The 13,168-nt window shown below is 39.6% G+C and overlaps 1 protein-coding gene across 1 annotated transcript in view; it reads left to right on the forward strand.

The window, feature by feature from the left end:
- Positions 1–13,168, forward strand: part of Rps6ka5 (ribosomal protein S6 kinase A5) — a 177,531-nt gene that overhangs the window by 63,121 nt on the left and 101,242 nt on the right. The window contains exon 3 of the mRNA XM_052185249.1: positions 10,896–11,114. Coding sequence (XP_052041209.1) covers positions 10,896–11,114 — 219 coding nt within the window. The remainder of the gene's footprint in view (positions 1–10,895; positions 11,115–13,168) is intronic.

Below are 13,168 nucleotides of genomic sequence, written 5' to 3' on the forward strand. Positions count from 1 at the left end.
TGAACAAGGGAGGTCTCTCCATTTTCTGAGATCTTCGATTTCTTTCTTGAAAGACTTGAAGTTATTGTTACACAGACCTTTCACTTGTTTGGTTAGAGTTACCCCAAGATATTTTATATTATTTGTGGCTATTGTGAAGGGAACTGTTTCCCTAATTTCTTTCTCAGCCTGTTTGTCATTTTTATAAAGGAAGGCTACTGATTTATTTGAGTTAATTTTATATCCAGCCTCTTTGCTGAAGTTGTTTATCTGCTGGAGAAGTTCTCTGGTAGAATTTTTGGGGTCGCTTATGTATACTATCATATCATCTGTAAATAGTGATACCTTTATTTCTTCTTTGCCAATTTGTATCCCCTTGATATCTTTCTGTTGTCTTACTGTTCTAGCTAGTACTTCAAGTACTATATTGAATAGATATGGGGAGAGTGGGCATCCTTGTCCCCAATTTCAGTGGGGTTGCCTCAAGTATATCTCCATTTAATTTGATATTAGCTGTTAGTTTACATATATTGCTTTTATTATGTTTAGGTATAGGCCTTGAATTCCTGATCTCTCCAATACTTTTAACATGAAGGGGTGTAGTATTTTGTCAAATACTTTTTCTGCATCTAGGAAGATGATCATGTAGTTTTTTTTCTTTCAGTTTGTTTATATAGTGGATTACATTAATGGAGTTTTGTACTTTTGAACCAACCTTGCATCCCTGGGATGAAGCCTACTTGTTCGTGGTGAATGATAGTTTTAATGTGTTCTTGGATACAGATTGCAAGAGTTTTATGGAGTATTTTTGCATCGATATTCATAAGCGAGATTGGTCTGAGGTTCTCTTTTTTAGTTGGTTCCTTGTGTGGTTTAGGTATCAGAGTAATTGTGGCTTTATAGAATTAGCTAGGTAGTGCTCCTTCTCTTTCTATTTTATGGAATAGTTGGAGGAAAATTGGTATCAGGTCTTCTTTGAAGGTCTGGTAGAATTCTGCACTAAATCCATCTGGTCCTGGGCTTTTTTTGGTTGGGAGGTTTTTAATTACTTCTATTTCCTTATGTGATGTGGGCCTATTTAGATAGTTTACCTGCTCTTGATTTAACTTTGGTATGTAGTATCTGTCTAGAAAAACCATCCCTTTCTTCTAGATTTTCCAGTTTTATTGAGTATAGGCTTTTTTTTGTTTTTATTTTTGCTTTTGTTTGTTTGTTTGTTTTTGGTTTTTTCAAGACAGGGTTTCTCTGTATAGCCCTGGCTGTCCTGGAACTCACTCCGTAGACCAGGCTGGCCTCAAACTTAGAAATCCGCCTGCCTCTGCCTCCCAGAGTGCTGGGATTACAGGTGTGTGCCACCACCGCCCTTCGAGTATAGGCTTTTATAGTAGGATCTGATGATTTTTTGAATTTCCTGTTTCTGTTATGTCTCCCTTTTCATTTCTGATTTTGTTAATTTGGATACTGCCTCTTGGCTCTTTAGTTAGTTTTGCTAGGGGTTTATCTTGTTGATTCTCTCAAGGAATCGGTTTTGTTGATTCTTTGTGTTGTTTTCTTTGTTTCTGTTTGATTTCAACCCTGAGTTTGGCTATTTCCTGCCTTCTACTCCTTTTGGGTGAGTTTTCTTCTTTTTGTTCTAGAGCTTTCAGGTGTGCTGTTAAGATGTTAGTGTAAGATCTCTCTAGTTTCTTTACCAGGGCTCTTAGTGCTATGAACTTTCCTCTTAGCACTGCTTTCATTATGTCTCTTAAGTTTGGGTACAGTGTATCAATGTTTTCATTGAATTCTAGGAAGTCTTCAATTTCTTTATTTTTTTTCTGACCAAATTATCATTGAGTAAAGAGTTGTTCAGTTTCCCTGTGTATGTGGGCTTTCTGTAGTTTTTGCTGTTCTTGAAGACCAACCTTAGGCCATGGTCATCTGATAGGATGCATGGATTATTTCAATCTTCTTATATCAGTCGAGGGTTGTTTTATGTCCAATTTATATGGTTGATTTTGGAGAAGGTACCATGAGGTGCTAAGAAGAAGATGTATTCTTTTGTTTTAAGGTCAAATGTTCTGTAGATATCTGTAAAATCCATTTGGTTCATAACCTCTTTTAGTTTCACTGTGTCTGTTGAGTTTCTGTTTCAATGACCTGTCCAATGTTGAGAGTGGGGTGTTGAAGTTTCCCACTATTATTGTGTCAGTCCAATGTATGCATTGAGCTTTAGTAAAGTTTCTTTTATGAATATGGGTGCTCTTTCATTTGGGGCATAGATGTTCAGAATTGAGAGTTCATCTTGGTGGATTTTCCCCTTGATAAGTATGAAGTGTCCTTCTTCATCACACTTGATAACTTTTGGTTGAAAGTCTATTTTATTGGATATTAAGATGGTAACTCCTGCTTGTTTCCTGGGACCATTTGCTTGGAAGGCCTTTTTCCATCCTTTTACTCTGAGATAGTGTCTGTCTTTGTTATTAAGGTGTGTTTCTTATATGCCGCAAAATGCTGGATCTTGTTTGCTTATGTCTTTAGTCTGTTAGCTTATGTCTTTTTACAGGTGAATTGAGTCCATTAATATTGAGAGATATTAAAGAGAGATGACTGTTGGTTCCTTATTTGTTTGTTTGTGTAGGTGTTTTTTTTGGGGTGGGGGGCTTGTGGTCCTCTCCTCTTGGCTTTATTGTGAGATGCTTAATATCTTATCCTTTCCTTGGTGCAGGTACCTTCCCTGTGTTGGAGTTTTCCTTCTAGGATCCTCTGTAGGGCTGGATTGGTAGATACTTTTTGAATTTGGTTTTGTCCTGGAATATTTCGGTTTCTCCATCTATGTTGAGAGTTTTGCTGGGTATAGTAGCCTAGGCTGGCATTTGTATTCTCTTAGAGTCTGCATGACCTCTGACCAGGCTCTTCTGGCTTTCATAGTCTCTGTTGAGAAGTTTGGTGTAATTCTGATAGGTCTACCATTGTATGTTACTTGACCCTTTTCCCTTGTAGCTTTTAATATTCTTTCTTTGTTCTGTGCATTTATTGTTTTGATTATTATATGACAAGAGGATTTTCTTTTCTGGTCCCATTTATTTGATGTTCTATAGGCTTCTTGTACCTTTATGGCCATTTCTTTCTTTAGGTTTTCTTCTATGATTTTGTTGAAGACATTTTCGGGTCCTTTGAGCTGGGAATCTTCATTCTCCTCTATCCCAATTCAATTATTCTTAGATTTGGTCTTTTCATTGTGTCCTGAATTTCCTGGATGCTTTGGGTAAGGAGTTTTTTATGTTTCAATTTTTTTTTTGACAGTTGTGTCAATCTCTTCTATGGTATCTTCTACACCTGAGATTCTCTCTTCTGGCTCTTGTATTCTGTTGGTGATACTTGCATCTGTAATTCCTGACCTCTTTTCTAGGTTTTCCATTTCCAGGTTTGCCTCCATTTGTGTCTTCTTTTATTCTTTCTATTTCCACTTTTAGGTCTTAGAGCACTTTTTTCAATTCCCTCACCTCTTTACCTGCGTTTTCCTGTATTTCTTTCAGTGAGTTATTGATATCCTCCTTAAGGGACTCGATTATCTTCATGAGATAGGATTTTAGGACAGGTTCCTGATTTTCAGGTGTATTGGTGTATTCACGGTTTGCTGTGGTGGGAGAACTGGGTTCTGATTTTGCCCCTGTATTTTGGCTTCTGTTGTTTATGGTCTTGCACTTGCCTTTCACCATCTGGATATCCCTGGTGTTTGTTAGTCTGGTGTTTGTCTGGAGACTGCCTCTTTTGTCCCTAGGTTGTTTCAGGTTTTCAGGTAGGCCTGCAGCCTTGGCTTTAGTGGACCACCTGTGGGGCCTTTCTTCACAGGGGCAGAGAAGCTGCCGATCTGTTGCCCTGGCCACAATAGGTCTCCTGGGAGGCCTTCAGACTGTTGGATCTTCAGTGGAACAGTCAAGTTGTTGTCCAACTGCTCTGCAGTGGGTCCTCAACTGCTCTGAGTGCAGCAGGTCCTCTGGGATGGGTCAGGATATTGTGTCTTCAAGGGAACAGACTAGCTAGGAGTCTGCCCCAGCAGGAAGGATCTGGCGGAAGTGCAAAGGTATTTATTTATTTATTTGTTTGTTTGTTTATAAAGTTAGATGACAGCACAAAAGGTTTGTTTATCAGGTTATGGATAAAGCAAGCTGGGAAACATAACTAGAAAGATTGATGTGCCTGGCCCTGTTTAAAAGATTCTAATAATCCAAAATAAGGAGAGGATTACATTTTATCAATAGTGTGATCTTTTAGTTAGTAGATAGTCTCTTGTTTGATACAATTGAGACTTGCGGTTAGTCAAAAGGGCTGTAATGATTAAAGGATAGTTGTATGCATTTCTTGGAACACTTTTCACTTAAAATTTACCCATATGTATTCATTGCCAAAGCTTAGCTGTAGGCATATGATTTTGAGAACTGGCTCATAATGGTTTAATTTGCTAAAAAGTCATGCTTCTACTGATTCATCTAAAAGTAACAGCTTCAGATTCTTTCAAGTGTAATGAGAGCTTAGACATATTTGAAGTAATCCGACTACAGAGGCATCTTGGATTTAGTTTTGTCCTGGCCTTTCAGTCGTTTCACCCACAACTAACATTTTAGAGGTTCCTTTTTAAGTATCTTACTTTTAACTATCTGTTCAGAACAATCAGCCTATTTTTTTATATTCATTTTCTGTGGTTTATGTAATATTTAATGACAGTGCAGCTACAGAACAGCATATACAAAAAGCTTAACCCTGTGGGGCAGCTAGTGTCTGTGATGGGGGGGGGGGGATGGGGAGTGAACAGGCCCAGGTGTTTATTATGCCATGCACTTAGAGAGAGACTGCCAGTCTTGGGAACTCTAAGTGCAAGTCACTTAGAATTTCTGCTGTTTAAAAAAAGCAGTAGTTTGATATGAGCTTAAATAATAAGAGGTTTGTACAATATATAGTTTTAAATAGCATTAGAGAAATTGAGTGACAGGAAATGGGTCTCCGTGGTTGTCACCCTGAAATCCAGTGAAAGAACCATGCCTAGGTTGAGGGACTTAAGGAAGGATATAGCCAGAGGCTTTCTGAACAGTTGTCCTTAACTCTTTATGACCTGTGAAAGCTTCACTCAGAATAATGTATGTGAATAAAAATTAAAAGTTTACATGCCTTCAATTATATTTTATTGTTTCTTTATTACTTAGCTTTCTGTAGGCATTAAAATGCCTCCCAGAACAGTGAAAATGTTGCAGTTGTTTCCTTGGCTATCCATTTTCTAGGGTTTTGGCCTTTGTTGATTCCCTAGTCCTTGCCTTTGCTGATTTTTGGGCCTTTGGGGGAGTAAGAATATCATGGTTGAGGGAGCACGTGACAGAGACTACCTCATAGCAAACAGGAAGCAAAGAATAAGGAACTAGGTAATAATTACCTGTAAACCTCTTCCAGATAGTCCCTACCATCTCCCAGAATAGAGCCATCAGTTACCAACTAACTATTCAACACATGAGACTATGTAGGCCATGTTATATTAAAATTATAATACTTGGAAAATTAATTATTTATAGATGGACTATATTTTTGATTCCTGTGGTGTTTTCCTTTTTTTTTTTAATTTTTTCACTTTACATCCCAATCTAAGACTCACTCCTTCTGCTCCTCTCAGTCCCACCGCAGTCCCATGCTCCTTCTCCCCTTCTCCCCTCTCCTTCTCCTCAGAGAAGGGGGAGGATACCCCATGAGTACCAACCTGCCCCAGCACATCAAGTTGAAGCAGGACTGAGCGTATCTTCTCCCACTAAGGCCAGACAAGGAAGGCCAGCTAGAGGAAGGGGACCCACAGGCAGGCAGCAGTGTCAGAGGCAGCCCCTGCTCCAGTTGTTGGGGGACCCACATCAAGATCAAGCTTCATGTCTACTAAAATGTATAGGAGGCCTAGGTCCTGCCCATGCATACTCTTTGGTTGGTTCCGTTTCTGTGAGCCCCCAGCGGACCAGGCTAGTTGATTCTGTTGGTCTTGTTGTAGTGTTCTTGACCCCTCCATCTCCCTCAATCCTTCCCCTCACTCTTACACAAGACTCCCCAAGCTCTGCCTAATGTTTGGCTGTGGGTCTCTGCACCTGCTTCCATCAGCTGCTGGATGAGGCCTCTCACAAGGCTCCTGTCTCCAAGCATAGCAGAGTATCTTTAATAGTGTCAGGAATTGGCTTTCTTTCATTGGGTGGGTCTCAAGTTAGCTATTCTGTCACTCTCTGCTCCTTTTTTCCCCTGCACATCTCATAGGCAAAACATATTTTCCGGTCAAAGCTTTTGTGGGTGGGTTGGTGGCCCCCTCCCTCTACTGGAAGTCTTACCTGGCTACAGGAGGTGGCCAGTTCAGTCTCCATATCTCCAGCTGCTAGGAGTCTAAGCTAGGGCCATCCCCAGAGATTCCCTGGAGTCTTCCCTGTCCCAGATCTCCAGCTTGCCCCAGAGATGCCCCCCACCACCACCACATTATTTTCATTCTCTTTTCCAGCCTTTGCCTGCGTACTCTGGCCCTATAACTGATCCCACCCGTTTCCCTCCCTACCCCCATCCCACCCAATACTACCAATACCTTCATTCACCTCCAGTATCTATTTTATTTCCTCTTCTAAGTGAAATTCAAATATCCTCTCTTGGGCTTTCCTTTCTTAGCTTCTTTGGGTCTATGGATTGTACCATTGTTACCTTGTACTTTATAGCTAATATCCACTTATAAGTGAGTACATATTATGTGAGTCTTAATGGGTCTATGTTATTTCGCTCAGGATGATATTTTCTTTTTTTAAAAATGTGTAGTCCAGGCTGGCCTCGAACTCCAGATCCTCCTGCCTCTGCCTCCTTCAGCAAATCCTACCGGCCTGCGCCACCAGAGCCGGCAGGATGATATTTTCTAGTTGCATCCATTTACCTGAAAATTTCAGGATATCTTTGGTTTTAATAGCTGAATAGTATTCCATTGTGTAGATGTATCACATTTTCTTTATCCATTATTCAGTTGAGGGACATCTAGGTTGTTTCCAGTTTTTTACTGTTATGAATAAAGCTGCTATGAACATGGTTGACCAAGTGTCCCTTTGATATAGTGGAACATATTTTGTTTATATGCCCAATAGTAGTCTAGCTGGGTCCTCGGATGGAACTTTTCCCAGTTTTCTGAGAAAGTGGTTGTACAAATTTGCACTCTGAATAGCAGTGAAGGAGTGTTCTCCTTGCTCTACATCTTCACCAACCTGTGCTGTCATTTGATGTCTTAATTAGGGTTTTAATTGCTATAAACAGACTCCATGACCAAGGCAACTCTTATAAAGACAACATTTAATTGGGGCTGATTTCAGGTTCAGAGGTTCAGTCCATTATCATCAAGGCTAGAACATGGTGGCATCCAGGCAGGCATAGTGCAGGAGGAACTGAAGGCTACTAGCAGAATACTGGCTTCCAGGCAGCTAGGATTAAAGCCCACACCCACAGTGACACACCTACTCCAACAGGGTCCCACCTTCTAATAGTGGCACTCCTTGGGCCAAGCGTGTACAAACTATCACTTGTGTTTTTGATCTTGGCCATTCTAATAGGTATAGGATAGAATCTCAGAGTTATTTTGATTTGCATTTCCCTGATGACTAAGGACATTGAATAATATTTCTTTAAGTGCTTCTTGGCTATTAGAGAGATTCCTCTGTTGAGAATTTTCTGTTCTCTACCCCATTTTTAAATAGGGTTATTTGGTTTGTTAGAAGCTAATTTCTTGAGGTTTTTTTGTATATAGCAGATACTAGCACTCTTGTTGAATGTAGATTTGGTGAAGATCTTCTCCCATTCTATAGGCTGCCGCTTTGTCCTATTGACGGTATCCTTTGTCTTACAGAGTTTTTCAGTTTCATGAGGTCTCATTTATTAAGTGTTGATCTTATACCTGAGATATTGGTGTTCTGTTCAGGAATTTGTCTCCTGTTTATCAATATGTTCAAGGCAGTTCCCCACATTTTCTTCTACTAGATTTAGTGTATCCAGTTTTATGTTGAGATTTTATTATTTACTGATGAGATCACTCATTTTAAGGTAATCAGCAGAAGCAGATCTAAGAGTGCACACCTAGAATGTGGGCTGAATGGGCCAGTGTGATCATGAATCACTGGGCAATTGATCTGTACTTGAGTTTCCTCCTATATAAACTGAGATGCTCATCAGCACCTCTTAGGAAGAAGTTCTAAGAACTGAAAGAGTTAATGTGTCTAAAGGTTCTGAGAAGTACTTGGTTTTGAGTGCTTATAGCTTGCATCTCTCACAGGGTCCACATTCTTTTGTTTTCTTTTGTTGCAGACAAATGTGGTGTACTAGGAAGATGTTTCAGTGACACAGAAAGGATTCTTACTTTTCAGATGCTAGATAGATTACATAATTTCTAGCACTTTACAGTACATTGGCATGTGGGAGAAGATAAGTTGGTAGGGCCTGTGTATGTATGTAAGGTACGTGGAAGAACTAAGATTGCCTGGATAGGACTTTACTTCCTCCCCAGATTGTATAGCACCTTCTTCTGTTGGAAGACAAAGTATATATCATTGGAGTGGCTTCTATCTTGGTTTCATTGCTGCTGTACAAAATATGCTGTTCTAGCTTCATTCTTTAGGTTGATTTGTTAGATCCTGAAAGTTGTAATTTTCTTTTTTGATTCACTTCAGCCTTTCTGAGATCTCAACCTATAATTATCACACATACTTAAGTACAACACAAACTTTTCTTCAGAATATGCTAAACGTCTTATAGCACTGGTTTTATTATAATCTAGAAAGTCAGGTTCCTAGCCAGGAAGAATTTGATTTTTTTACTCATTTACTGATAGAATGATTCTGGAAGTCACTACTTGCATTTGAATCAGGGAGATGGCTGCTGCTGCTCCTGCTGTTGATGCAGCAGCTGCTGTTTAATTAACTTATTTTTCTCTCTTGAAGCTGGCACCATAATTATCCTGGGGACTTCTAAGAGGGAGACAGAGAGGTAGGGAGCAAGGGGGGAAGCCGAAGGAAGGATCCCTTTGCTCAGGCTGTGAGCAGTACCCTGGGGTTGGAGGACTCCTTTGCCAACCTAGGCCATAGACTGGAATGGGACTAGCTCTTCTCCACACACTTGCTCATTTGTTTGTCTTTCCGCTAGATCATGTCTTTTAGCCAATTTTATTAATTACTATGAACTTATCTCTGAAATAGAATACCTGAAAGTCCCACTTCACTGGTTGTGGTGCAGATTAAGTAAGTTGGTATATAGAAGGGCGTGCTTAACTAAGGACCTGGCATGGACTGCTCCCTCTCAAGGGCTGGAATCATTCCCTCAGGATTAGTCTAGTCTAGCATTAATCCATGGCATATCAAGTGTTGGTACTGATCTAGTTCTTAACTGAACTGAATGAAGTGGAGAGCCTTTCCCATAAAGCTTTCCTGCTCCAGTAGGTAGATGATAATAGAATTATGGGCTAAATACAGGGAGTTGTTAGCAAGGTAATAGTAGCAGTGATCTGGATTAAAACTGAGTCCAACTCAAAGTGTTCTCATTAAAGCACTTAATTTCTGAGTTGGAATTGAGCATAACCATTCCAAGATACATTTGAATTCAAAGCCTTCCTCCTCCTTTCCTTATCTCTCTTCATCTCTTTTCCTGCTCCTTCTTCCTCCCCTTCCTTATCTTCCTTGAGGAAATGCATTCAGGGAAGCTGCTCTACCCACAAGGATAAATCTTCAACTGGAAGAGCAGTACCATATACAGGATTGTGCCTCCCACAGTCTTTACCTATGAAATGCATGATGAGATTGACCCAGAAGTTACAAATCATTTCTGCCTAGAGATGTAAAGGGGTTTCTGTCTATATTGCCTTCAGTTCTGGGTATTTTAGTGTTTGTTAAGTGTAAATCCCTCCTTTGTTTTATATAATGTCTTTATATTGCTTTGGTTCTAAAAGAATAGATATATAGGAATACTTGGAGTACTTTGTTTATCTGAATTATTAGACTCTTATTAAGAACTGTCTTGGAGAACTGGGGAGATTGCTCAATGGTTAAAATGCTTACAATGCAAGTGTGAGGGCCAGGGTTTGAATCTCCAGAACCCAGAATCCAAAAATGATTGATTGGCTTTGTGACCTTTATTCCAGCAAGACTGGGAGATAGACAGGATTCCCAGAGCAAACTGGTTAACATATTGGTGAGCTCTAGATTTGATTGAGTCTGCCTCAATGAATAAGGTAGAAGGACAATCAACAATGATTCTTAACATCAACTTTTAACCTCCATATACATGTGAACAAGCATATTCACATATATGCAAATAAGTATACATGCACATCACACATGAATGTGAAAGAGGAAAAGGAAGAAAAAACTCTTGGAGACCAGAATCTCACCTAGAATCTCAGACATTAGGCTTATGTAGAAGGATATAATGTCAAGGCCAGGCTGGGGAACATACTGAGACCCCTTCAGGGGGAAAAAAAACAGAAAGAAAGATATCAATCCAGCGGCAAATATATACGTATATACCTCAGGGTTTTATGTAATGTCTAAAATGTCCTACTTGTTCCTGAGTTAGACTGGTTGGTCAGCTAGCTGACCATAATAACAGTTATTTTTTCAGACCTAAAAATATTGAGGAGAGAATAACATTTGGAGTGAATGCAGAACTTCATCAGCAGTGGCTAGATATGTAAATACTGGGGGCTAGAGCTAGAAATGTTTAGTAAAAGGCTAAAGAAATTATCAAAGAACTATTTGAAATAGCATCAAGCTTGCTTTTCCATTGAATGAGTGTTTGTGTGTGTTGGCTGGGAGCATTAATTTTATTTTCATAAAATACTATTCTGTTAATGTAACATTTTAATTTTTTTCCTTTTCTTCAGCTTATGGGAATTTTTTTCTTTTCTTTTTCAGCTTATGGGAAAGTATTTCTAGTTCGTAAAATAAGCGGCCATGATGCTGGAAAGCTGTATGCTATGAAGGTTTTAAAAAAGGCAACAATAGTTCAGAAAGCTAAAACCACAGAGCATACAAGGACAGAACGACAGGTTCTGGAGCACATTAGACAGTCGCCATTTTTGGTGACATTGCACTATGCTTTCCAGACAGAGACCAAGCTTCATCTCATCTTAGGTAAGTGTCCAGCGTTGTCATACTTTCTCTGAAAATATTTTTCTTTAGATCTTGAGGTAGCATAGTTTGGACTTAATGAAATTGTTTTGCCTCTCATTATCTTTGTGGTGGCCTTTCCTTTAGCATCTTGCTGTGGAAGTGAGACTCTCCCCTACCCCAGCGTGCAGAACTTTGTACACCTCTATTCCACACTCTGTGATTACTCTATGCATCCAGCCAGTGTACGGGATTTGATGACTGTGCAGGCCCTGATTTGTACCTAGTTCTCAAGAGCGCACAGTCTGGGTTGACCAGGACAGTTATGGAAGCTGAGAGTGGGAAAGCATAAAAAACAATGTTATTTCCAGGAACATTTCTCATGTCCTGGTGGGAAGCCTCTATATAAAGGGAGTACTCCGCTAATCCCTAAACCCTCTCATTTCCCATAGGTATTTTCTGAATCCTTTCCTTCCTCCCTTTGCCTGTTGTTTATGATCTTTGGGAAAGCCCCAGCATATAATGCCATAGAAGGTCCTACTAGAAGTGAATGACAACACTCTTGAGTGTTGCGCTCCGACATGGTTGAGGATTTCATGTTACCATTTGCAAATTTGCACCGTAACTTCCTCTTGGAGTTGGTGTGAGAATTAGATAGGCTAGAATCCCATGCTGCTCTGGAAGCAATATCTATTTACGTGCCAAAGAGTATAATTGCATTACTTAATCTTCATCATATGTGACCCTCACAGCAAGATCCCTTGGCCCTGCAAGAACCCCTCTTCAGTTTGTTGAGGTCCTGGAAGCTGCATGTAATGAACTTGCATATCTTGTATAACCTTGAAAACTAAGACCAGGACTCAGGTCTGACTCAGTGTAAAGTGTGTTCTCTTTTGGCGAAACAAAGCTGTCTCCATTTGTTGATTAGTAGTTAAGAGTTTTTAAATATGTGTGAGGCAATTTTGTTATATGCTCTTATTATCTAAAATTTGGAGTTATTTTTCTGCCATGAAGTTACACATTAGGTTAACTATGCAGTGTTTGTCATCAACTAAGAATCCTAAATCTCATATGAGTATGAGATACAATCTCTCATGTCCTATTAGAGTGCTTAACAACTTCATCTTCTTCCCATTGTTACAGTCAGTGTCAAATGGCCCTGCATTCTGCCCCCGTGTATGTCCGCTGTATTAACTGACTTTTTATTTATTTTGTTAATTTTCTTATACATTATATTTTGATCATGTTTTCGCCATTCATATGGTTTTTCAAAAGACCTTTATTGTTAATTGTTCCTCCATATAGACCTTCCTGCATCCTGCTCTCCCATCTCCTTCTATGTAATTCTCCTGTTTTCCCTTTTATCTCTCTGGTATCAGTATTCTATTTCCCCTCCTTTGAAGGTCCCCTCCTCACCCCTCACAACCCCAAGTCCCTATCTAGGTTCCTAACCTCTGTGGTTATTTGGATTGTAGCACATATCACAAGCTCAAAAGGTTGTCTTTTGATCCATATTACCTCAGTTAGGACGATTATATCTAGCTTTATCCATTTACCTGCAAATTTCATAATTTAATTTTCTTAATAAATGAATAGTATTCCACTGTATAAATGTGCCACATTTTCTTTATCTATCAGTTGATGGACATCTAGGCTGTTTCCATTGTCTGGCCATTATGAGTAAAGCAGGAGTGAACATGGATAAGCAGACATCTCTGTAGTAAGATGCAGAATCCTTTGGGTATGTGCCCAAGAGTGGGTTAGCCTGATCTTAAGGTAGATGATCTATTCTCACCTTCCTAAGGTGCCTCCACATTGATTTCTACAGTGGCTGAACCAATACGCACCTCCCGGCAGAGATGAGTAAGTGTTCCCCTTTCTCTGCTTCTGCGCCAGCATTGCTGTCTTTTCAAAACTGATTATAGCCATTCTGTTAAGGGTAAGGAGGAATTGCAGGGAGTTTTAGTTTTAGTTTCTGATTCATGAAGATGCTAACCATTCTTAAATGTTTCTTAGCCATTTGTGTTTTCATCTTTTGAGAAATCTTCAATTCTGTACCCCATTTTTCAATTGATTTT

This window comes from Apodemus sylvaticus, chromosome 6, assembly GCF_947179515.1.
Source record: "Apodemus sylvaticus chromosome 6, mApoSyl1.1, whole genome shotgun sequence".
Lineage (NCBI taxonomy): Eukaryota > Metazoa > Chordata > Mammalia > Rodentia > Muridae > Apodemus > Apodemus sylvaticus.